We start from the raw sequence: 27,460 nt of genomic DNA on the forward strand, positions 1-27,460 counted from the left end.
AAACAGAACCATGCCAGGTATTTCACGTCGGGAAGGTTTAATACATGGAACCAGTTTTACAAGTGTTGAAGAGGCTGAAAGAGTCAAACGGGGAAGGAGAAGCAGCCTAGCTGTGCTGCGTGGCTGGGGGTGAAAGTGAGCAACCACGTGGGCTGGGACTCCTGGGAGGGCCAGCTGTGGGTAGAGCCGGAGCCACTGAAGGGAACATCCAGAGAGGGAGAGAGAGAACGAACAACTGCTCCTCTCCTCTCCCTGCCCTGTCTTCCCACCAGTGCCAGCTCTAGCTGGCAAGGGAACCTGGGAAGTGTGTTTTACAAAATTCCCAGCCCCAGAATTGCAGAGCAGGATACAGGCTACATATACAACCAGCACGGTGCCCTTTTGTGCTTCCCCAGAGAGGCCTGTAACCTGGGCTTCTGGTGGGTCCACTGCCCCAGAGTGCAAAAGATGGGCTTAACGCTACCAGTGTGTCTTGAGGTTCTCAGAACTGCTGAGATGCCCTGATGATTCAAAAGATCATTTAGCAAATCCTATAAAGCAGCAGTCCCCAGCCTTTTTGGCACCGGGGAACGGTTTCATGAAAGACAATGTTTCCGCAGGCAGGAGTCGGGAGAGGTGGAGCTCAGGTGGTGATGCGAGCAATGGGGAGTGGCTGCGGCCCAGTTTCTTACAGGCCATGGACTGGTACCAGTCCACAGCCCTGGGGTTGGAGACCACAGCTATAAAGGGTCATGTTACTTGCTCTAAATTCTAGGCCCCAGAAGAGCTTTATCCTGCCATATGAGTGCATTATTCTGCTACCTCACAAGTGATTTTCCTAAACCGAAAGCAATGCTTGCCATAGAGGCTGGTAAAAGTCTGGTAGTGAGAGCACAGGAGAAATCTACCCTTGTGAGTGTCCGTGGCTTCGGCGTGAATGTATCTGGTCATCACAGCCGGGTCCTTGGTTTCCTAGGCTCATGAATGGGAACGAAAGTTGCCAGTGAATGAAAACTATAATAAATGCCTCAAGATTCTCAAAGTAAGTGGTTAAAAAGAGTAAAATTTTAAGAAAAGCTTTCCATAACAGAATGTGTAAAATGGCAGGAATTCAATTTGTAGTGCTGAGTTCATTGACTGAACTCAAAATACAGCCTCTATTTCCTGGGGATCTCAACGTCAATAACCCACGTCCTTTAAAATTTCAATTCAATTATTTCACTTCCCCATATGGGCCAAGTTAAATGTCAGAGAGAAAACTATCCTGTTGGGTGGAGAATAGAGATTGGCACAGTCTGGCTGGCTCTCTCCTATACCATGCAGACCCTTCACTCTATTTTTAGAATGGCCCTCTGTCACAAAACTCAACACAGCTGTATCTGAAAACGTCTCTGTTTGTTTTCACCAACATGCTTTCTTTTTTCCTTAGCTCACCAGATGTTTTGTTTTCTTTTTTCTAGAGCTTTTGAAAATTCTGTGCCATTCAAAGATGCAGATTCAGACAAATACAGCGTCTTCCCAGTAAGTATGATTAAGAATAATTAGATGTTCACTAAATATTGCATTGCTTCCTACAAATTTCTTTCCTTTAATAAGACAAGACTGAATTTCATTTGAATGTATTATTAATTTGATGAACAACACATTATTTCATGATTTTTAAGGACTTTTTGGCATCATGATAATACATAGGCCATCAAAGTAAATCTTAGGCCCAGACTATTTTTGTTTCAATTCCCAGCTGGGATTCTCTATGGGGACCGTAGTTATCTTGAAAGGTGTTATGAATTATTTTGGAAATTCTTAAACTTACTTTTTTAAAGTGAGTGTTTGTGTGTGTGTGTGTGTGTGTGTGTTTGATTTAGAGCAATTAAAATGCCAGGGTGTTCTCTATGAAAGCCAACAAGCAAGTAACATGTCATAAACTCCCAAAAGTTTGGGAAGTCTCAGATATTCTATTTGGGAATGCAGTAAGTAAAAACATTGTTTGAAATTATTGTGGCTTTTGATTTTTTTTCAAATCACTCATATCAAATATATAAATCCACATAATAAAGTTTGGCTAGAGATTTTTAAATTATTCAATAAAATGATTAATCATTTGGCCAAATAAACCAATCGTCTTATAGTCTGAGAAGAATGATGGCTGGTAGAGGAAATTTCAGGAAGTTGGATGATTCTGCTGTTTCTAGAGGTGCACATAGATACACATACATGAATAAACATATCCACACAAACACACGTGTACATACATGCACATCTGCAACATGCATACACATAAACACATACACATGCACCCACACACACACGTACAGGCACACACCCAACATTACACACACACACAGGCCCACACTCAACGTATACACACACACATTTGAATACGCACACACACCCTGCCACCTGTCATTAGCCCTGGTGTTATACTACATTTTACCTACCACAGCATATATTACCATATTAATCTTAATTTTCTTGGTGTGCTTTAGTGTTCCTAGACTGAGTTTGAGTTAAAACCTGCAGATGTCAATACCACCCAGACAGCTCTGATTAACCTTCCTCATGGGTAATCCAAACAGACTGACCACCTCCTCTGCCTGCTCTTCAATTTCAGACGCTGCGGGGCTATCACTGGCGAGGGCGAGACTGTAACGACAACAAGAAGTCGGTGTACCCAGGCAGAAGGTAACTGTTTCCACTGGCCACTGATTTTGAAAATTGCCTTCAAGAAAGGGGGCAGGCGGCATGATTCCTTCCCCCAGCCTAGGGCATTCCCACTTACAGAGAGACAGGCCCTCCACGTCCCAATTGAAGAAAAGCTTTAGCAAAAAAAGAACAGCATTCATTCGTGCATTTATTCATTCATTTGTCCAGGAAATGCACCTACTATTTGCCAAGCACTTTGCATCATGCTGGGTGGTAAACAAAATAGAAATATGCCTCCTCTCCTGGAGCTCATAGTTGAATGGGAGAAACAAGAGAGTAAATAGAGTATTGTGGACATTTATCCAGCTTTCTGTATAAGTTCTACATGCAGGATTGGGCCCAGAAATAGTGGGCTCTCCCCCCAGGAGTGAGGAGAGGGCTCCGATGGATGGAGAGCACGCCACACTTTATCCCTGGGCTGATGTTCAGTCAATCACGTCTCTGACTTCAAAAACGAATATGCCAGCCCTCACCTCAGCGGTGACTACAGTGCCAAAGCATTAAATTAACCAGATATTTGGGCATTTAGTGGTACAATGGGGTGCAGATTTGTTAATTATGTTCATCAGCACCATTCCACAACAATATACGCCATGAATATAGTCAATCAGGAAAAGGGATTTGATCCAGAGCTCCCAGCAAACATACAAACCCAAGATTAATGCAAAGAGACTGAACGAGGCTTCTGGGTGTCACAACACGCAGTGGTACGTGGCACTCTTCCACAAGGAATGCTGTTTGCTCTCCACGGCATTTTGCATGGCAATCCTACATCCATCCATTCATGCATGGAACTGGCATTCACTAAGGGGCAAGTATGTGCCGAAGACCAATGTTGATGTTTTTCTTCTCAGGCCAGACGACTGGGATGCACATCAGGATTCAAACTGTAACGGCATTTGGGTGAGCAACCACATGCAAAGTTAACCCCATTCCCTTCTTCCCCACCCTCCCCTAAAGCCTATCACCTGTTTGCATTAGTCAGACCCCGGGAAGACAGCGACAGCCCGAAGCAGCTCTTTTTCTGCTGCTCAGAAGATGGGTGTAGAATTCTGATCACACATGAAGAGTGCCAGTGATGTGCTGAGAGTGGAGCCTCTCTCAGTGACGGCCCCTTTAAGCCTCGCTTAAGGTCACCCACATCTAATCCCTTTATTCTGTTTTGAACAGTGTGAAATTAAATGAAGAATAGTGTTAGCAAAGTTTTACTGCAACCCACACAGCTGTTGGAGCGAACCACATGCTGTTATTTTGTTGCAGCCATTTTTTTTCCTATTTCATAAGCCTCGTCAGGCAGAGCAGAGATCACCCTGCATTTACCCCGCTACCCACACCTTGAGACTGCTAGCGCTGGGTGCCCCAGTTCCCTATGAATAATGGATTTGCAGCTTCCAGACAGAGAAAAGAGGAGGAGGGAGGAAAGCCGACCAAACGCGCATCTGTGGACAGCAGAGGCACAGCAGAGCCGCGTGTGTGGGGCCCTAAGCTTCCAGGATTTGAGGGTTCCTCATGAAGGAAAAGAATACCAACTTACAAATGCAAACTCAAGTATCAGAGTAAATAATTATTTAGAGCAATAAAAGAAATCTTAAAAAATTTCTGGAGTCTTAGAAATTCAGGTCCCCTTCTTTTGAGATCTCTTGTTCTGATTTACCAGCAGCATTCATGGAAAAGCAAATCCTAATCGAAACCTGGCTTCCCTCCCCCCTGACCTAGAATACTTTATAGCTCCCAGTCACTCCCAGCACTCACATGGGCAAGGGCAGTACAAATGAGGGCCCCTGGAGCTTAAGATTTCCTGGCTTCAAGGTACATTTCCTCTGACTAGTTGCCTCATTTATCTGCTTGGATGAAGAGGAGAATGTTTTCGTAAATATTTTCCTCTTTCCAGGACACTAATGGTCCAGGCTTATATCAGCAATCACCTACTGTGTACATTCTGGTCCCATGGCTTCTGGGATATTGGAAGCATGACAGATGACTGTGCCCCAGCCCTCCCATCCACCCTACCCCTCAGTCACTCTCCTTGTCCATGGGGGAGAAGATATCTCCCCTGGAGCTTAAGGTGCCAAAACCCCCAAGGCAACTTAGGTTTTGATAAACCCAAGCTTAGTTGTCATGTCGGAGAACAAAGGGGGCTGATCAGGGTCTGTCTTCATTCCACGGTCGCACCCTTGCCTCTGGCATGGAGTGTCACCCACATAAGGGCAGTGGGGGGCCAAACAAGAGACTGTGCTAGACCAGAGGAAATCCACCATGAGCTCGGGGAGGAGACTCAGAGCTCATCGTCGTCATGGAGAAAGACACATCACCTTCATACCCATCCCTTCCCACAGAGGAAAAATGACTCAGAATCACAATGTCACAAACTCAGAGGGAGTTTTAAGACTGTCAAGTCTAACAATGTCCAAACTGTGTCCATGATTCACCAGTGTTGAGAATGACGCTAGCAGGGTTTTTGATGTTTTAATGGGCAAGGGGAGCTCACTGTCACTCACACCCGGGAGAGTGAGCACACTCTTTCCAACACATCTCTGACCATCAAGCACTTTCATCTTGGAATACGAGAACTATTCCTTCTGAGGAATGGCCACTCCACTCAAGGGGAGCTGTAACTTTAGGTGTTGAGAAATCCCAGCTGTGGTAACTCAGCTGCACTCACAGGCCCAACCTCACTTCAGGTCTCAGCATTATTAATGTTTGGGTCAGATGATCCTTTGTTGGTGGTGCTTTCCTGTAAACTGTAGGATACTTAGCAACATCCCTGGCCTCTGCCCCTTAGATTCCAGTAGCAGACCCACCCTACTACGACAGTCAGCAATGTCTCCAGACATTGCCACTGTCCCCAGGGAGGGGGAGGTACAAAATTTCCTCCGTTGAGAATTGCTGCTCTAGAAGCTTCCATCCTTAGGTGCTGGAGATGTCAGGACACTTAGGTCTCGAGCTCAGAGACTGCAGAACCCACCCTGACCTTGTGTCCCAGTCACTCAGTGGTCCCTTGGTGCTTCGAGGAGTGAGACTCCCAGTCTGGGCACCTCTCCCAGATCCCTGCCCCGCATCCCTCTGAGTGAGATGGCCCAGTGTCTGGGTCTCTCCTGACTCCTGTCCCCGGTTCCTCGGAGGCCAGCTCACTCGGCGTGGAGCGCTGCTGTGTTGATTATGGGCTCAAGAGACTTTAAAGTGTTTTATCTACTCATTTGCCTTTATGCTTTTAAAGCCATTTAGGGAGGATTTAGTGTACGTGTCTCATAAATTTAAAACCAAACTGCTAATCTCATCATTTCTCTTTTTAAAGGGTGTTGATCCAAAAGATGGAATTCCTTATGAGAAGAAATTCTGTGAAGGTATGAACTGTTAAAATCAGTGTGCTGATATAATTAATGTGCTATTCTATTCCAATAGAATATTCTTTTCTAATCAGAGTCAAATTCAAGTGAACAGACAACTGAAGTGCCTGATGCTAGAACTTACTTTATGTTGACCAAGTCACACTTATTTTCATGACAGATCAGAGAAAAACATTAAAAAAGTTTGGAAAAGGAGGCAGAATCTAGAAAAGGCAAAACTTAATGTGTTTAATCGACTACTTGAGGATTAGAAACTTTAATAATGTTAGAAGAGGCTGCAGGATGGATAACAGAGTGACAGAAATCCAGCACTTTTCCAAATATAAGAAAATAAGTAGAGGTGCCAATTGAAATTTTTAATCTTTCACATTTCCTTCTCACTACCCTACAAGTCAGACACCTAGACTTGTACTGATGGGACAAGTCCCTGTGTCCACTGGGCTAAAGATGCATATCTGAATGATTTGAGGGAAAGCACCAAGCTGTAGCCTGTAGGGACCTCCCAAAAGCTCTGTACTCTAAATGCCCAAATGCCACAGACGTCTGTGCCACCAGCCCCATCAGGAGAAACCTCACCACCCACACATTACTGAAAACATGCTCCTGGTGATGCCGACCCCATGGTAACATCCCTGTTTAAGTTTAGGAAATGCTTTTCTCCCTGCTTTCAGAAGCATTTCACTCAGTCATTCATTCAACAGGTATTTCCTGAACAGATATTCCAGTTATGCACCAAGGCTATACTTGGCTCTGAATTTTCATGGGCAAAAAACATACAGTCCTTGCCTTGGATCAATTTAAAGTCTAACTGTCTTTAAGCTCCCAGAGGGTCAGGAAGGGGGATGGAAAGTTTAAAGGCCCATTACATATCTATGCAGTTTAGAAATATTTGTTGGATAAATAAAAGAATGAATGAACAAACCAACTAATGAGTGAGTAAATGCAGATCTAGGGGAAACCCTGGTGCAAGGGTCTGGGGTCACTGTGGGAAGCCTCTTGGATCCCTCACAGTTCACTCCTCTGTGCTCTCCAGCGTGTCCTGGGCCTTCTCAGTTCCCACTTGTGTGGCCAAGTGGTGGCTCCTGTGGGGCCCAGGCTAGGAGGCACCGCAGTGAGGCTGGGCGATCCTGTTGCATGACTTGAGGGGTTTGGAGGTGGATAAAGGAGGCTCCATCTCTGCCTCTGAGAGGCACCAACTGATCCTTCCAGGATCTGAAGGGATTTGGAAGAGTGTGTCCACAGGCAAATGACTTCCATGCATGGGCCTTAGAATTAGATTAAGTGATTCTGAACCTCCCGACATACAGGGCTGCACAGAGACCGTTCTATCTCCATCTATCCATTAATCAGACAGAATCATCCATCCAGTGCCTTTGCATATGTGGATTGAGAGTTTAAAAAAAAAAAAATAATAACATCTTTGAAAAATCAAAATTACTCCATAGGATCATTAATTCTTACAGTGAATTGTAATAGAAATCGGTGTGTTTTCAAGAATGCAATTTCCAGAACCAAAATTTAGAGCATATTTCTGAGTTCAGATAAAGCCTTGATTCATTTATTCATCCATCATGCTCTCAGGATGTTGTATGGCAGTTTGTTTTATGCTGAGCTGGGAAGTACACCTGCATCTGTACATCTTAGCTAGCAGTTCCAATGGCCTAGAAATCTCTTTCTGCTTCTAAATGCTATGCCCCTCACTCTCCAACACGCAAAAAGTGGCGATGCATCACTGTTACGATGCTCTGTGCCTGGAATACACACCAGGGTATCTGCTCTCACCACTACTCAGTCTGGAGGCTCCAAGCCACTTGAGTGCATAAATAATGTAAATAAATTGTGCTGCCTAGGTTCACAGCCCAGGGGAATCATTTTGCTGGGAGACTCGGCAGGGGCTCATTTTCACATTTCTCCCGAATGGATCACAGCTTCGCAGATGTCTTTGGTAAGTAATTTTGGCAGTAATCATTCCAGATGCGCTGGCCTTTGTTTCTGTTTCCCCTTGCTCTCTCTAAATGCAATGCCAGCTCCAAACAGGTGCAAATCTCCTTCCTCAGCAAAATCTGCCGTGAAAGACATATATATCCACAGCCGTTTCAGTCCTAGGCAAAGGGAGGCACAGGGTTCCTTCTGTTCCCAACCTCAGCCAGGAACCCTAAGACGGCAGGTGGGAGTGAAGAAGGTGGAGAGTGCGCAGAGAGGACACAGCGGTGCTGGCTTCCCCACAGAGGCCAGGGGGCGCCGCTCTGGGCCTCTCCAGCTTGTTTCTTGCCCAAGCAAGTGAGAAGGACCTGGCAGAGCAGAGTGCTCAGCCCGCTGGCCCCTTCTGTGTTCCACGGAAGGGCATCGGGGGACAGACAAGCCTGCCATTCATTCCTGAAGAGTGGTGGGCCTGTCCTGAGGGTTTTTAAATGAAAAAAATGAAGAGGGGGCACAAGGCTGAATTGCAAACAATGACAGACTTGGAGAAGGCAAGGAGAGGGGAAGGAAATCGACATTGTTAACTTTGTGTCAGGCGTCAGACGCCCTCAGAGAGGTTTGCATGTGTTACTCAGATGAACGGCTCATAAATGTGGAGTAGACACAAAATGGCAACTCCGTATGTTCCCAGTTCGTCACCTGAGCACACACCTGCCACATTATCGAAACACCATTATCTTCCTCTTGAATCGTGCAAACGCCTGGGAAATCGTGTGTCAAAGCGGGTGCTCAGGGCAGGTGCAGACCCTCGCAGCACTGGGCTGCCCCCACCAGAGACACTCGGGCCTGGGGCCTGCTGGCGTCTCTTCCTGCCAGTGCTCCGTGGGTCCGCACTCTGATCAGGCATCTCCCCTTCCCAGGGCCCACCTCCCCAGCCCACAGCAGTCAGGTAACCCCCAATGGGTCTTCAAACCTCTGTGCTGAGACATGCTAAGTGCTTGGATGGGGGATGGAGCTGGCCTCCCCTGCCCACCAGATGCCTGCGCTGCCAGCCAGAGGCGGAGGTGGGGAGCTGCCACTGTGCCCAACCCCAATCCTTCCCTTGCCTGTGCCCGGATTCCAGAAAGGGACAGAAGGTGATATCAAAATACAAGCCTCTCCTGATGACACCACCTAGTCGCCCCCTTGTTGGAGGGTACGGCAGTTGCAGGGTAAAATGGGGAAGCGGGTGGGGGTGAGCTGGGGGCGTGAGTGACCAAGAACCCGTTGCTGGGAGGCTGCCGGAGGCAGGATCCATCAGGAGCCCAACTCCAGTCCCTCGCTCACATGTGCTCAGCTGTCCCAGTGGACTTCACTCACATACAGATACAAATATAAGAGCCTTAAGAAGTTCAAGGTAGGGCAGCAGAGCATTAAACCAAGTGTGGGGGCCCTTCTGAGCAAAGGACAGAATAGAGAAACAGAATAGAGAACTCAGAAATAAATCCACATCTATACAGCCAACTGATTTTTGCAAAGGCATTAAGAACATGCTTTGGGGAAAGGACCCCTTCTTCAGTAAATGGTGCTGGGAAAACTTGGTATCCATATGCAGAAGAATGAAACTAGACCCCTATCTCTCACCATATGCAAAAATCAACTCAAAGTGGATTAGACTTAAACGTGAGACAAGAAACTGTAAAGCTATTAGAAAAAAATTAGGAGAGACACTTTAGGACATTGATCTGGGCAAAGATTTTTATGGCTAAGACTTCAAAAGCACAGGCAACAAAAACAAAAATAGACAAATGACACTTATTAAACTAAAAGGCTTCCACACAGCAAAGGAAACAACCAATAAAATGAGGAGACAACCTGTTGAATGGGAAAATATATTTGCAAACTATTCATGCAACAAGGAACTAATATCCAGAATATACAAAAACTCAAACAAAGGCAATAAACAAATAATCCCATTAAAAAGTGGGCACAAGACATGAATAGACTTTTCTCCAGAGAATACATAAAATTGGCCAACAGGTATGTGAAAACATGCTCAACATCAATGCAAATCAAAACCACAATCTTACCCCAATTAGAATGTCTATTACTAAAAAGACAAAAAAGAACAGGTGCTGACAAGGATGCAGAGAAAGGGGAACACTAGAACACTGTTGGTGGCAATATGAATTAGTACAGCCATTATAGAAAACAGTATGGAGGTTCCTTAAAAAACTAAAAATAGATCTACCATATGATCCAGCAATCCTGCTGCTGGGTATATACCCAAAAGAAAGGAAATAAGTATATCAAAGAGATATCTACACTCCCATGTTTATTGCAGCACTATTCACAATAGCCAAGATATGAAATAACCTAAGTGTCCATTAATGGATGAATAGATAAATAAAATGTGGCATATATACACAATGGAATGATATTTAGCCATAAAAAATGAAATTCTGTTTTTTGCAGCAAGATGGGTAGAACTGGGGGTCATTATATTAAGTGAAATAAACCAGGTACAGAAACAAATACTGCATGTACCTACTCATATGCAGTAGCTAAAAACGTTGATCTCATGGAGGTAGAGGGTAGGATGATAGACACCAGAGGCTGGGAAGGATGTGTGTTTTGTGAGGGGTGGATAAAAAGAGGTTGTTTAATGGGTACAAACATACAGTCAGGTAGAAGAAATAAGTTCTAATGTTCGATAGCAGAGTGGAGTGACTGTAGTTAACAACTTACAGATAGCTAGAATAGGCTGGGTGTGGTGGCTCACACCTATAATCCTAGCACTTTGGGAGGGCAAGGTGGGAGGATTGCTTGAGACCAAGAGTTCAAGACCAACCTGAGCAAGCATGAGACCCCATCTCTACAAAATATAGTAAAATTAGCCAAGGGTGGTGGCGTGTGTCAGTAGTCCCAGCTACTCAGGAGGCTAAGGCAGGAGGGTCGCTTAAGCCCAGGAGTTTGAGGCTGCAGTGAGCTAAGACGTCACTGCACTCTAGCCTGGGCAACAGAGAAAGACCCTGTCTCAAAAAAAAAAAAAAAAAAATAGCAAGAATAGAGGACTTGAAATGTTCCCAACACATAGAAATGATAAATACTTGACTTGATCATAACACACTTTACACGTGTAACAAAACATCATATGTCCCCCCAAAATAGGTACAAATACTATGTACCTATAAAATTTTTTTAATTTAAAAAATAAAAGTGATCAATCACAAGAATATATGTACATGAATACCCATCAAAGAATTATTTATTTATAAGAGTAAAAATGAGGAAAGAAACTAAAAATCAAAAATAGGGGATATAAAAATATTACATCTATACAATGAAATTTTATACAACCATTAATACACATATTAAAAGACACCTTTATTGGCAAGAAAAGATATTTATGATCATTCATTAAGGAATAAAATCAGGTTACAAAATAGTATTATGAATCAATTTTGTGAATATATGTCTGTCTGTGTGTGCAAACAAAAAAATAATTGGAAGGTTTTAGATTAGGATGTTTACACTGGCTATCTTTGGATGGTGGAATTATGGATAAGTTTTTTTTCTATTTTTACTTCCTTGAATTTGTATTATGTGTGTACCAAATACTGCAATTCAAGATTTTGGAGATTTATTTGTTCTGTTCTGTTTTGTTTTGTATTAAGCAAATAACTAAGGAATCCAGCTAAAGAAAACCAATGCATCTCTTTCTTTCTTTAACTTTTGTAAAAGCCCCCTGACGTAGGTGCTACTACCACGCAGCCTCCCTTTGCGGACAGATTCTCAGAGAGCTTGAGTAGACTGCCCAAAGTCACACAGCTAACAGGCGGCAGAATCAGGCCTGTCAGCATAATCCTGAACACGCACTCAAACCAGAAACTCTGTGAATGATGATAGTAACAATCTTGGGCAAGGTCATGTGCTTCAGTGAACCAACGGCTGTGACAATGTTTTGGACCCGTGTATGGAATTCCACCCACGCGGCTCCTGCAGTGCAGTGGTGTGGTCCTTGCGCTTGTCCTTCCTACTCCTGCCCCTGGCCCCCTGGTGGCTGAGGAAAAGCTGCCTCTCTTCACAGCCTGGGGCCCCTTCAGTGTTCTCCAGGAGAGGACAGCCTCGCCCCCCTCTCTCAGGGAGGGAGAGGGGCTCACTCTGAGTCTGGAGTCAGCTGGAGTCAGCACTGGGCTCTGGACAGCAGGGAACAGCAAAGGGGGTAGAAGAGCTGCAAACACTATTCAGTGGGGGAAGCTGGGGTGAGTGGCCAGGGAACAGCTTTCATAGTCCTCCTGCAACACCAGTGACTCAGCCTTGAGGGCCCGGTGACACCCAGAGACCTAGTTGGTTGTCATCGTGGCCTCAGCCCAGTTAGAACCTCATGTCTTTGTGTCTTGTTACCCTGGAGCCTGCCTCACCCCCACCCAGTCCCCTGAAACCCCCAGGACGGGCTGCTGTTGACCAAATGCCAGATCATTCCTTCCTCAGTAGCCTGTAGGAATCCAAACAACCAAAGTCATCTTTTAAAATGAGGCCACATGACCTTTCTTTGACCTGCTCCATGGGACAGAGGTACTGAATTTGGATTGTGTAGGAGTAACTGTGACCCCACCATGTAATTAATCCCTCCATGAACTTGTGTTCCACACCAAGAGGGACTATCACAGGGGCACCCACTACAAAGTAGACATCAGGCCGCGTGGTCTCGCTCAGGGTCTGACAGTGCGAATGTGCATTGCACACCAAGAGCCTTCAGGAAGCCTAAACACGTTTCGTGCCATCCCTTTGCTATACCAAGAATTTGATCATATTGTCTGGACAGGACAGTAAATGCTGTGGAAAAACAAGCAGGCATTGTTCCGTAAGAGGCCATTCTGCCCTGGATGAGGCTACGCAACATTTCTTTGCCTTTGTCTCCCTGCGAGGCAGAAAACAGTCCTGTGCATCCATCGCCCCCGTCCCAACTGCGCCCACTGAGAAGGGATCTGATGGCTTGGGCGTTCTTCCCCCAGCAGCCCTCTCCCCTCCCGCACACCATCCTCTGGCTAAGCGGTGTGGCACCCGGGAGGCCTGTTTACAGCTAATTAGATTAGGAGTGTGTTCATCTGGAAAGATATTTGTAGTTCAATAAAGACAGTGTGAAGAATCACCCTCGAGGTGCCGCAGAAACAAAGGGTCTGATCCTCACTCCAACACATCCGCCTGCTCCCTCCTTAAACAACCCTAGCCTCTCCCCAAGACATCTCTACCTTAGCAGTCAGGTTCAAGTCAAGCCACCCAGGCCGCATGAAAGACCCCGACTTAGAAAGATGGCAAAGGAAACAAAGAGAAAATCTGAAAACACTTTTATGCTGGTGCGTTTTTTTTTTTTTTTTCTTTCAAAGGAAAAACAATCCCTGCTTGAGTTGTTTTGTTGAAAACGAAGGCGAGGTAGGGAGAGCATCCCGGCTAGCAAGGAATGCTGCCCTCCTGCCTCTTCTCCCATCTGCTCAAAAATTATTTCCAAAATATTAAATGCTGCATTTCACTGAATCAGAATTGCATGACATGTTGAAGAAGGAGGTGGGGGGGAGAGAAGTGATTCTGACATACAATTTTCCAAATGTTTATTTTGCTAGCGAAGACCGTTGCCTGTCCTATTATAAAATCTTAGCACGACCCCTGGCAGGCTGTTGTCTGTAGGGTAAGTAGACACAGATTGGATTTCGTGCTGTGTCAAGGACAAAATGAATCCTTAATCTGGCTGCTGAAAATGCATATTCACCCGAGAGCAAAGCAACTCCTGTCTTTCAAGCCCATACACGCTTCATTTCTCTTTTCGAGATGATTTTGTTTATCAGGTTTGGCTACTCTTTATTAGCCTGCAAATAGCACAGGCAGTAGTGCAGCTCTCACCCTACTCTCGCTAACCTGCCCTGCTCCTGCTCTCAGGATTTATCTGTGCACATAAAGCTTCCATTAAGCATAAAGGCAGATTTCCATGGTGCATACAAAATATGGAAATTCTATCTGCGTTAACTTCATGTCGACTCCAGAAATATCTAAGCATTAGAGTTGTCTGTTATTATTTTTTAAGATGAGGAGAGGTTGTTTGGTAAAACTGGACCAAATTACATGTTCTGCTTCTCAGACTATCTTGCAGGCTAGCAGCTTAAAGATGCTAAACGATGAGGAGAGAAACCTCAATCCTCGTTACTTCTCATTTATTCTGTCAGAGAAAGGGAGTTGTGTTCACTGTGGTGAATTCTTTTCTCTAGCAGCCATCAGGCCACAGGAGACAAAAGGTTCTTCTGTTCCCTTTCCCTGTTGAAGAACACAGGCCAGGTGGGCTAGTCTTGGGTTCTGATCAACTCAGTGCCCTCCTCTCCCTGCTCGAAGTGAGTGTACCAGGCTCTCACCTGCCGGCAAAGTAAGGTGCACTTCCAGGGTCATTCTTCTGAAAACGTCTGGCACATGAGATAGAGATTTCCCCATCAGGAGGCAGCTTGAGTCGGTAGTGGGTCAATGCCTGCGCTATCTGCTGCTACAACTGGAGAACAATCTCTTGCACGCTGGTTAATTAATATCTATCACTTTGCTCCACTCTCCCCAATCTTCCTTAGCCATAAAATAGGTCCATGGAACTAACTCATCACAGGGGAAACACCAAGAATCTCAAGTCCCTTGGGATGTGGAAAAAGGGAATTCTGGTATTAAAAATAATTTTGGATGATTAGAATTGATTGCTACACACCATTCATTCATTGTGTTTTTAAGCCGTTGAATTCCTTCCATGCCACTCCTTAGGAAGCATGGGGGGTGGGAGGCAGCAGAGATGAACCAGCCCAGCCCTAGCCAAATATATGGGGGACAAAACTGGCCTCTGTATGATTTCCTGTGGATTTCCTACTCAAGGCAATGGTTGGGAGGTTGCCAGAAGGATGAGCTAAACTGTAATTTCTAGAAGGAAAATTAAGAGAAGCGTGCATGAAATACAAAGTCCAAAGATTCCGGGAGCAGAAATTGAGGACAGCATCACCAAGCCAAGAATTGAAAGCCTGGCTGCCAAAGAGCTCAAAGGAAAGTAGATCAGGAAGCAGCAAAGAGGTCCTGGTCTCATGTGGATAAAATATTTTAGAGCCAATAAGAATGAATGGATGACCCAGCCCTTTAAGAATGCTAGTTTATTAATCAAGCAGGATATACGTTCAGCTGCTGAACCAGAGTCCCAAAATTCAGTGACTTAAGATAGAAGTGTGTTTTCCTCTCACATAATAATCCAGAGGGAAGCAGTCAGGGCTGGAGGACAGTTAGATCATCCTCAGTATGCAGCTTCCATCCCTGGGTCCAAGGTAGCCGCTCCTGCTCTGGCCCCTTCCCACCTGCAGGGAAGGAAAAGGGCCAAGGGAGAGCATGCCTACCTTGGGAGAACTTGGCAAGACGATGGCGCAAATCACCCTCTCACAGCCCGTCATCCAGAACCTAGTCTCATGGCCACACGGGGCTGCAGCAGAGACTGAGAAGTACAGTCCCTGGCAGGGCAGCCCTGCGCTCAACTAGCACTATTCTGTTATTAAAGACAGAGACAATAGATAAGGGTGGACAACTGGGCTCTGGAGGTGAAAAACACCAGCTCTAGCCTCAAGAAGCTTAAAGTCTAGTTGGGAAGGTAAACAAGTAAGCTCACAACTATAATAATAATTTAAAGCAAATATTACCATGTGCTTACCAAATACCAGGTGTTGTATTTTGCCTTATCTCATTTAATACTTGCTGTGATCTGAATGTTGCTGTCTTCCCAAAATTCATAAGTTGGAACCTAGTACCTGGTGTGATAGTATTAAGAGGTGGGGCCTTTAGGAAGTAATTAAGTCATCAGGGCTCCACCCTCATGAATGGAATTAGTGCCCTTATAAAAGAGGCTGGAGGGAGCTCTCTTGCTCCTTCTGCCATGTGAGGACACAGTGACAAGGCACCATCTATGAGGCAGAGAGGTAGCCTTCACCAGGCATTGAGTTTGCAAGCACCTTGATCTTGAACTTCCCAGTCTCCAAAACTACGAGCAGTCAATTTCTGTTGTTTACCTTACCCAGCCTAAGGCATTTTGTTATAGCAGCCCAAACAGACTAAGACAGTACTGAAATGACCTCATTAATATGTGTGTTGTATTGATAAAGAAACTAAGACTGATCCAAAGTAATACAGTTAAACAGGGAGCCCGGATACACACTGACTCTGTTGGAGGTCAGGAAACTATGGCCCTTGGGCCAAATGCTTTCCTCCTCCTGTTTTTGTAAATGAGGTTTTATTGGAACACAGCCAGGCCCATTCATTTACATATTGTCTCTGGCTGGTTTCGCATTACGACAGCAGAACTGAGTTACAACAGTCACAACAGAGACAGAATGGCCTACAAGGCCTAAAATATTTACTGTCTGGCCCTTTACAGAAACAGTTTGCCAGCCTCTGCACTAGTGCTAGCGTGGTAGGTGTCATTAGTGTCATTAGCTAAGCATGGACAGGGTTCAAGGAGAACATAGGAGGGGACACCTGAGAGAGGAAGGCCAGCGCAGGCAAGGACGTCGAGATTTAGCTGACTCTTGACCAATGAGCAGCACTGGACCCATACAGAGAGGGTAGTGGGAGGAAGAGCTTGTGACAAGGCCTAGAGGTCTGAGGGGTCAGTGGGAAGTTGGGGGACCTAGGCAGCTGCGGGATGGGAGAGGCAGACTGGGAGGACAGGCTGGGGAAGGTGGGCACTGCGTGGGAGAGGATGACGTTGAAGAGCTCCAGGACCTGCAGGTCAGGCTTCCCAAGCTTGGCCGGTCACTGCAGTCACTTAGGACACTTGCTCAAAATGAGATTCCAGGGCCCCACAACAAGCCCACCCAATATGCATCTTTAAGACCACTTCCCAGGAGATTCTGGGAAACACTGCTGAAGATGCTAGGAGGGGGTGAGGGGACAGGGCCCCCGGCCAGAGGCTGCTGCAGTGACCCAGAGCCATGATGAGCGCAATTCCCAAAGGACAGTGCAGTGAGGTTTTGTGACAGCTTTTTGGCATAAGGTGAAAGGGAGGGAGAGGAGGAAAATGAGACGATTGTTTGTGATCACAGTAGTTCAGTCCTGGTGATCAGGTGGCCCCAGGGAGCTCTTCTCCCCAGTCTCATCTCCATAACCTGACTGTGCACGTTGAGCTTCTTCTGGTGTCAAATTCCAGACCTTACGTCCCCAAAAAGAAAAACTGCTCACACCCCGACAAATGGCAGCCTGGATGATTTAGAAATGACCAAACTTTTACAAAATCAAAAGTATTAGAAGAGTCAGCTCCTATGATATGTATCTCTTGTTGCTTCTTTCTGGCCCTTGTGAAAGAATCTGTTTCACTGGACTTACAAAAGAATTGACTTGGGATTATCTCTGTGTCAGAGCAGGAGATTTTAAACTCTTGTTTTCCCACTTTTATGAATCTGGATACAGTCCTCCAATCACCCTGGGAAAAATGACGGAAGGAAGGGAATTTGGTAGAAATGCATTCTTATGTGGTATGGGGCAGTTAGATAAATGCATGTCTCGACTCATTCATGGAATAAATAAATCATAGGGTTAGAGCTTAAGTAATAAATAATAGAAAAGGGGGAAGAAAGAAACTAAGAGGAGCTGACAAGGTAAAAATAAAGAGCCACATTTAGGTGAAATGATGACAGATTGCATGTTCCCTGCCATTCTGTCCTCTTTTCATTTACTGATCATCTTTTGCTAGAATTCTTCACTTGACTACTTCTTCACTGCCCCTACAAGCTTCTGGGCTGGTAGAGGGTCAAAGATGAAATACTGTACTTTTTCCTTTATAATTCCTTATTTGGCTGAAGTCGAAGTTTAAATGTACATCAAATAAGCATAATACCAGAAGGTGAGCAATTATGATTACTAGTCTGCCGGCATGGAGTACATTTTAAGCCACTAAATTTGTGGGTGATTTGTTGCATAGAAATATGTAACTGATACACTTGATGTTTCTTGGTCTTCTTTGGACATAATATTAACATAATGAACTTAGCCTTGAGGTTTTGCATGTGATGTTAGCAATGCTGGAACTATTTTCCCTCTACCTCCTTTGTCCCAGCTCCCTCTTACTAACCTTACAAGACTCATGCAATAGATAAGATTTCTTTCAAGATTCCTTGCCCAAATCCCCACAGGTAGGATAGGTGTCCCTTCTACAGCCTGACATAGTACTCTGGACTTCCCTATTAATATTACTGACAGCCAACTTTCATTGAACACTTACAATTCTCCCCTTCTCTTTCTACCTGTCTGTCTCTGTGTTTCATAAATTATAGAGCCACAGGGACCTTCCCTCAATGTGAGACTCATCTCACGGTACGTGGGATTATAAGGTTTACGAATCGAACTCACAGAGCTAAATTACTTTCTTGAGGTTATCTGTATCAAAGCACTAGTGTATGAGAGCTGTGCTACCTAATCTAGTTAAGCCTGAGATGATAGGTCCTCTCTTCCAGGTCTTCATCTGCCAGGCCCCCTTGGAGGACAGACCTCTGCAGCAGCAGTGTGTTGTTCCCTGTGGCTGCCTTTTCCCAGGATACGTCAGGCCAGAACAGGCCCTGGGTGTAGGGATTCGGGGGTGGGGAAGAGGTGTGGGGCAGGGGGACTGTGTAGGGTCACATATTGTTTCCATATTGTATCCAAAAAATACTAATTCTGCACTCTTCTGAAGTTAAACACGGCCTTCATACATGAGAAACACAGAAGAAAAAGATAGTGGGAACTCTCGGATTCCCTGTGGATTTCTGAACTCTTTACCCAAAGCAGTATCTGAGAAACTATCCCCTAAACAGGCAACAAGGAAGCCTCCTTTTCAACAACTAACAAGCCCAGCTTAGCCAATCATGTGATCATGGGCTCTGGCAGCTTGGGGGCAAAGCAAGGAGCAGGTACAAGTGGGCTATGGAAAGCTGAGGGTGGTGCAGGTCCTGCCTGCCCTACGCTTCTCCCTGACTTGTTCCATCAGAACGTGGGTTCACATCCCAGCCCTGCTGTTTACCAGCTCTATGACCTTGGCAAGGCATCCAAACTCCCTCTGAGTTCTATTCACCCGGGCCCTGCACCACCCTGTGTAAGGGATTCTCCCACCAACAGAAAACACAGAATCCTCTAGGGGCCAGAGCCAGCAACAGGAGGTACCTACTATAAAGGGGCTCTCTCCCTGTACCTCTCACTAAGCAAAGGCTTGGTCATTTAATTTACTGCTGTTGGTCTGAGGTATGAGTTCTCGTTCTTTTTTTAGAGGTAATATCCAACATCTGATACATGGGTGGTTGCTCCAAAGTATTCATAGAAGGAAGAGAAGGAGGAAGGGAGGGAGGAAGACCAACCCTTCACAGAGTTGTGTTAAGTTGGACAATGTGTGCACACTTCCTGTCTCAGTGCCTGGCACATAAAGGGAACTCAATGTTATTTACTTTCCACACTCTGGCTTAAAATACAAAAGTTATCCAGGAAACATAGCACATCCAAGCATCATGATTTATTTATAGGATTTATTCACATAGCAAAGCCTAAAGGAATGGGACCAGGGCAGGAAAGTTTGTGTAAAGTTTCGTAATTTGGTGTTCCCATAGGAAAGGCACTCATGAGGTAGGAGTGTGAGGAGGGAGATCTGAGCAGGCAAGAGGCGGTGGGGGCACTATGAAGCTCAGAGGCATAAAGTAAGAGGAACCTTGCTCACCTTCCATGGGCGCCACCTGCAGGACAGATGGCAGAGCAGCCGGCCAGCAGAACTGAGAGACCTGGGGTCCCAGTGCTAAACAGGTATCCCTTGACTCTGATTCCCAGGCCTTGACACTCTCCAAGCATTATCAAAACACCAACCCAAGAGCTATTTTCTTCTTTTGGTAAAACAACAATCCCCTTGTCTGCTTTGACAGTTTAACTCCTGAGGAATGGATTTTAAAAAAGACTTATTTAACTGATGATACTTTTCGTATCTTTTTCCAACAGTAGTTGCTTGCAGATTTCTCCAAGTGACTTTATACTGTTTGAAAATAATCACTTTAGGTCTAACTCAGTCAAGTGTATTAGAAAAGGGAATACACTGTGCAAATTGTCCACAGCAGCGCTGCATGGGAGGGCTCAAGTGTAAACTCTGGAATAAAGGCACAGAAGATATTCCCTTCACCACTGGAAGACTGGCAGAACCAGATGAATGTGTGATTGATGCCATTACTCTCTTTCTCCCACTTAAGAAAGCTTCAAGAAAGTCCAATATCAATTGCTTGTTGAAGTCAGGACTTAAAATATTTCCAAACTCAAATTACTGTATTTACTAAATAGTCATCAAAAATGAGAACCATAACATATGCAAATCAATAAATGTGATTCATCACATAAACAGAATTAAGGACAAAAACCATATGATCATCTCAATAGATGCAGAAAAAGCATTTGATAAAGTCCAACCCCCTTTCATGATAAAAAACATCTTAACAAACTAGTCATAGAAGGGACATACCTCAAAATAATAGCAGCCACATATGACAAACCCATAGCCAACATTATACTGAACAGGGAAAAGTTGAAAGCATTGCCTCTAAGAACTGGAACAAGATAAGGATGTCCACTTTCATCACTGCTGTTCAACATCTAGAACTACTAGCTAGAGCAATTAGGCCAGAGAAAGAAATAAAAGGCATTTGAATTGGAGAAGAAGAAGTCAAATTATCTCTGTTTGCTGACAATATGATTTTATATCAGAAAATCCCAAAGACTCCACCAAAAAAACTTTTAGATTTGATAAATGATTTCAGTAAAGTTTCAGTACACAAAATCAATGTTAAAAAATCAGTAACGTTTCTATACACCAATAATGATAAAGCTGAGAACAAAATAAAGAAGACAATGCCATTACAATAACTACAAAAAATTTAAATACCTATAAATATATTTAACCAAGTTGGTGAAAGATCTCTACAACGAAAACTACAAAACACCAATGAAAGAAACCGTAGATGACATAAACAAATGGAAAAATAGCCCATGCTCATGGATTGGAAGAATTAACATCATTAAAATAACCATACTGCCCAAAGTAATCTGCAAATTCGATGCAATTCCTATCAAAATACCAATGTCATTCTTCACAGAATTAGAAAAAAACAATCCTAAAATTCACTGGGAACCAAAAAATACCCCAAATAACCAAAGCAATTCTAAGCAAAAAGAGCAAATCTGGAGACATCACATTACCTGACTTCAAATTACACTACCAGGCTATAGTAATCAAAACAGCATGGTGGTGGCATAAAAATAGACACATAGATCCAGTGAAACAGAATACAGCACCCGCAAATAAAGCCACATGCTACAGCCAACTGATCCTCGACAAAAGTGACAAAAACATACAGTGGGGGCAAGATATGTTTTTCAAGGTACTGGGAAAACTGGATCCTCATATGCAGAAGAATGAAACTGGGCCCTTATTCCTCAACTTATACAAAAATCAACTCAAGATGGACTAAAGATGTAAGTGTAACACCTGAAACTATAAAAAATGCTAGAAGAAAACCTGGGGAAATCTCTTCTGGACACTGGTCTAAGCAAAGAATTCATGACTAAGACCCCAAAAGCACAAGGAACAAAAACAAAAATAGATAAATGAAACTTAAACTACAAATTTTCTGCACAGCAAAAGAAATAATCAACCAACTGAACAGACAACCTGCAAAATAAGAGAAAATATCTGCAAGCTATGCAACTGACAAGGGACTAATATCCAGAATTGGTAAGAAACTCAACTCCAAACAACAACAACAAAACAACCTCATTAAAAAGTGGGCAAAGGACATGAATAGATATTTTTCAGAAGACATGCATATGGCCAGCAAGCATACAAATGCTCGATATTACTAATTATCAGAGAAATGCAAATTGTAACAACAATGAGATATCATCTTACACCATTCAGAATGGCTATTATTAAAAAATGATAATAAAAAAATAGATGTTGATGAGGATGTAGAGAAAAGGGAATGGTTATACATTGTTGGTAGCAATGTAAATTAGTAAAATCTTTATGGAAAACAGTATGAAGATTTCCCAAAGGACCAAAAATAGAGCTATCATTTGATCCAACAATTCTGCTACTGAGTATCTACCCAAAGGAAAAGAAATCTTTTTATCAAAAAGACACCTGCACTCAAATGTTTATTGCAGCACAATTCACAATTGTAAAGATATGGAATCACCTTAAGTGTCCATCAATGGATGATTGGGTAAGGAAAATGTCTCATATATACACAATGGAATACTATTCAGCCATAAAAAAGAATGAAATCGTGTCTTTTGCAGCAACATAGGTGGAACTGGAGGCCACTATCATAAGTGAAACAACTCAGAAACAAAGTCAAATACCGCATGTTATCACTTGTAAGTGGGAGCTAAATAATGTGTACACATGAACATAGAATGTGGAATGATAGACATTGGAGGTTAGGAAGAATGGAAGGGTGGAAGGGTGTTGAGGGATGAGAAATTACCTCATGGGTACAATGTACATTATTCAGGTGATGGATACACCAAAATCCCAGAATTCACCACCATGCAATATATTCATGTAACAAAATTGTACTTGTACCCCTTAAATTTAAAGAAATAAACAACAAGAACCAGCAACCTTTCTCAATGCATGGAAACACACACACACACACACAGAGCAATGTTAAATGAAAATATTATACAAAAATAGTATTCAGGTGCCAAGTATGACATAAAGACACATTTATGTCATTGATAAGAATCAGAAGAAAATTTGAAACAATGCAGTATTTGATCTAACACTCACTAAGTTGCTTGTGCTCCTTAAATTTGGAAATTTTTTCTTGGTAAATATTAAATCTTTTCACATATGTACATTTAAGGTACATCTAAGATGAGTTTCCTGGGAACATAAATGCTCAAGTGGAATAAGCAGGAGTTGATGAGGAAAATCTTAATTTGCATTTTTCCTGCCTTAAATGCCTGAAATATCTTAGATATAATGTTGCATGAATAAGGCTTATAGTGGTTAATGTGATATGACTTAAACATTCTCCTTTTGCTAGGGTCTATAAAACACTTGCTATTAATGGCCATTACTTTTCCTTTTTATCTGCCAAATTTACTAAGGAAGAAAAAATATGTTGAGGATTCTGTTAGTCTGTTCAAATCTTTTCTACTATCTAGCAATAAACTTCACTCCTCTTAAAACTGGGACAATCCACTTGGAAAGGGACTCTAGGTGGTCCATCCTAAACATGATGCTTTACACAGTATGGGGCTTCCAACTTGTCAACCTGCTTCTCACTATGTCTTTTGATCTTTCCAACAGTCCTGTTGAAGTAGACTGGATAATATTTCTACAGCCATCAGAGATACAAAAACTGGGATATATCATCCTCAATTTTGCACAGCTAGTAGCAGTAAAACCTTGCCATAACACCATAAGTGAAATCTAAAACATTCGGCCAGGAAAACACAGGTTTGCATTATTTTGAAGTCAATCAAATGATCAGGATAAACCTGTGCAGCTGGCCTGCCTGTGCCTTCCGGGGCTCCAGCTGGAGAATGCAAACACACCGTGGCCCCAGCCTCAATTCAGCACCAGCCACTGTCCACTCCAGTTTAAATCCCAGTGGGGATGATTCCAGGGCTGACTGGGGCTTCCAAGATACCAACAAGGATTCCAGGAATCTCCCAGGTAGCTGAGACCCATTTCTTCAGATTGATCCAGAGAGACTGAGCTGAGAGAACATTGGGAATGGGAAGACCCCACTTCCCAAGACACGGTTGCCTACCATTTTCCCACCTATCCTACTCCTCCCCTCAACATCTCCCTTTCCCCCACCAAAGCCAAGAACTTTATCACCCACCCTAGAATGAGAATGGGGGCTGCATGGAGAATGGAACCTATTTCCAATAGTGTCATATCTGAATCATGGAGTTTTCTTGATTTGTGTGTCTTCTTAGTATTTGAAGAGCCAGACATGGAAGACAGATCTCTCAATTTTTAGAGTAAAGCCCTTTTCCTACTTTTCGGGTACACTTTAGAATTACCATCCCTTCCATTAGTTTGCCAGGCTACAGAGGGTATCAGACATGCCTCCCTATGCTAGCAGAGTTCTTGTCCAACTCCTTCCTGTGAACGAGAGATCAGGCCCACCCAGAATCAATACCCAAACCCACTTTCCCAAGTCTGGAGCTTGTATTGCACAGATGACAGAGAAAAAGGTGAGGGAGCAGGGCAAGGAAGGAGAATATCATTCTTTTAACATTTTATACAAGTTACTGACTTACTTCAGCTCATAAATTCTGCCCACATCTCACAAGTCACTTGCTTACTCACTATCTCTGCTTAACACATCTTGTGAGTTTCATCCCTTTTTATTTGTTTTCCTGTCTTCTCTAGCAGAATTGAATATTCTCAAATTCTATAGCAAACACACATTGCAAACAGAAAGATGTAGGGGGAAAATAAGATATAAAGCAAAGGAAAATTTTGCTACATGGTGGCAGGAGAAATAGAAACCACAACAGAGAATATTAACTAAGTCACAGTAATGTTGGAATTTTGAGCAGAAAGTGGTGGGTGCCTACTGCTAAGAGAAGTCAAAGTACTAGTCACTGGAACTGATGGTCTTCTGAGATCTGTTGGGAGCGTTCTTTCCAGACCAGGAAATCTCAGGATTGGCATGTGGAAGGATGAGGCAATTGAGGAAGGAGGAGCAGAGGAAGCTCAGAGACCCATGGAAAATACGCAAGGTACCCTGCGATAATTGCTGTGTTAAAAACAGTCACTTATGACATGACTTATTTTGAAAGTAAATCAACATAGCAGAAGGCTTCATATCTTAGCCCCATGAATATTAAGAACTACAAGCAAATTGTCTAATTCAGGCCATGTCTTAGTTCCCTCTGGCTGCCATAACAAAGTGCCACAAACTGAGTGGCTTAAAACAACAGAAATTGCTTGTGTCAGAGCTCTGGGGACCGGAAGTACAAGATCAAGATGTCCATAGGGTTGGTTCCTTCTGAGGGGTCTGAGTGAAAGTCTGTTCCACGCTGCTCTTCCAGCTTCCGGTGAGGGCTGCAGTCCCTGCCATTCGTTGGTGTGCAGAAGCATCGCTCCAATCTCTGCCTCCGCACCACGTGGTGTTCCCCACGTGTCTTTGTTTCTGTGTCTCCTCCTCCTCTTCTTATAAGGACCAGTCATGTGGATTAGGGGCCCATTCTATTCCCGTGTGACCTCATCTTAACTGACTGTGTCTGCAGTGACCCTATTTCCAAATAAGGTCACATTCTGGGGGACATAATTCAACCCCTAACAGTCCACAACTGAGAAACATAAATTTGGTTTTTATTTATTTTGAGTACTTATTTTCTATTTCTCTGAAAGTAGAACAATGACTTGAGGTTTCCCAAGTGTAAAGACTTATGGTAGATTTTACATATTTATTTTATATAGAACTGTTTAGACATTTATATATATAAATAACACAAACTGCTAACAGTGGTTATCTCACAATAGTTATATCTTGGAGGCTTTCCTTTCTACCTCATAAATTACTATCATGTTTGAATTTGTATAACAAACATGTACTACTCTGTAGTCAGAAGGAACAGCAAAGACACGTTTTCAAGGTGTGGATGAGAGAGATGTGTGGCTTTCCTTCCCCTCACAGCCTCCAGAATCTTCTTAGAAGATTCTAGATTCCTTAAAAGATGATGAGAATCACCACGGGGAGGAGGAGGGCAGGAGACAGGGGCACATGACATTCAAAAACTTGTATTCAAAACTGCAATTGCTTTGATGCGATTTGCCTTTAGACATTATCTTTAATGTATTTTAAATTCTAAAACAGCACTAAAGGAGGACCCAAGGTTTTCATGTTTATCCAAAGGAAGCACGGATTTTCAACATTGAGAAATGCAGGGGCTTCTTGCAGCCACTCACTGAGGTTTCCTGTCAGCCAAGGCAAAAAGGGAATATTGGCCAAAGTAGGATTCCCGGGTAAAATACAGGACATCCAGTTAAATTTGAATTTCAGATAAGTAATTCTTTTTTTTCAGTATGTCTCCACCATGGCATAGGACAAACTTATACTGAAAATTATTTCTTTTTTGCCTGAAATTCAAATTTAACTTGGAATCCTGTGTTTTCATTTGCTAATTCTGACAGCCCTATTCCAAACACACCAGTTTAGACAAGCTTTTCTAGAAATTAGACCATAGGAGGGCCATGCCCCAGAGGCCACTTATAAAGGGACCTTATAAAATGCTGTCTCACCATATTTTTCTTCCAGAATTTTATACCAGCCATGGAAACGTAGTTTAAATGAATCCTATTTTTGTCAACACTTTATGTCAGGAGTTCTTAACAAACTGTGCAGGAGCTGCAGGGGGCCTGTGAGCCCCCTGAAATCAGAGGCCATATTCAGTACAAGTGCATCTTTGTAGGGAAAGGAACCATAGTTAGATTCCCAAAAGTGTCTAAGACCTGCCACAAGGTCAGGGAGCATCAGTTTATTGACTAGGGACACAGCTTTAAACCCAGGTGTCTTAGTCCTTTTGCATTGCTATAAAAGATTTACCTGAGGCTGGGTAATTTATTTATTTATTTATTTTTTTATTTTTTTTTTTTTTGAGACAGAGTCTCACTCTGTTGCCCAGGCTAGAGTGAGTGCCGTGGCGTCAGCCTAGCTCACAGCAACCTCAAACTCCTGGGCTCAAGCAATCCTCCTGTCTCAGCCTCCCGAGTAGCTGGGACTACAGGCATGCACCACCATGCCCGGCTAATTTTTTTTCTATATATGTTTTTAGCTGTCCATATAATTTCTTTCTATTTTTAGTAGAGATGGGGTCTCGCTCTTGCTCAGGCTGGTCTCGAACTCCTGAGCTCAAACGATCCGCCCACCTCGGCCTCCCAGAGTGCTAGGATTACAGGCGTGAGCCACCGCGCCCGGCCAAGGCTGGGTAATTTATAAAGAAAAGAAGTTTATTTGGCTCATGGCTCTGCAGGCTGTACAGGAGCATGGCACCAGCATCTGCTTCCCGTGAGAACCTCAGGAAACTTCCGCTCATGGCCGAAGGTCAAGGGGAGGCAGTGTGTGCAGATCACACGAGGAGAGAGGAAGCAAGAGGGGGAAGGTGCCAGGCTCTTTTTAACAACCAGCTCTAGTGCCAACTCACTCATTACCACAGGGAGGGCACCGAACCATTGGTGAGGGATCCTCCCCCATGACCCAAACACCTCCCACTAGGCCCCACCTTGGGGATCAAATTTCAACATGAGATTTGGAGGGGCCAAATATCCAAACTATATCACAAGAGGCCAGGTGCCGTGGCTCACGCCTGTAATCCTAGCACTCTGGGAGGCCGAGGTGGGTGGATCATTTAAGCTCAGGAGTTTGAGACCAGCCTGAGCAAGAGCAAGACCCCGTCTCTATTAAAAAATAGAAAGAAATTAGCCAGGCAACTAAAAATATATAGAAAAA

At 43.7% G+C, this 27,460-nt stretch overlaps 1 protein-coding gene across 3 annotated transcripts in view; it reads left to right on the plus strand.

Annotated features, from left to right (window-relative positions):
- Positions 1–27,460, plus strand: part of AOAH (acyloxyacyl hydrolase) — a 189,698-nt gene that overhangs the window by 89,361 nt on the left and 72,877 nt on the right. For all 3 annotated transcript variants that reach the window (XM_069461844.1, XM_069461843.1, XM_069461845.1), the window contains 5 exons: positions 1,440–1,500; positions 2,591–2,661; positions 3,537–3,585; positions 5,978–6,026; positions 7,880–7,974. In XM_069461844.1, the coding sequence (XP_069317945.1) occupies positions 1,440–1,500; positions 2,591–2,661; positions 3,537–3,585; positions 5,978–6,026; positions 7,880–7,974 (325 nt within the window). The remainder of the gene's footprint in view (positions 1–1,439; positions 1,501–2,590; positions 2,662–3,536; positions 3,586–5,977; positions 6,027–7,879; positions 7,975–27,460) is intronic.

Source organism: Eulemur rufifrons, chromosome 29, assembly GCF_041146395.1.
Source record: "Eulemur rufifrons isolate Redbay chromosome 29, OSU_ERuf_1, whole genome shotgun sequence".
Classification (NCBI taxonomy): domain Eukaryota; kingdom Metazoa; phylum Chordata; class Mammalia; order Primates; family Lemuridae; genus Eulemur; species Eulemur rufifrons.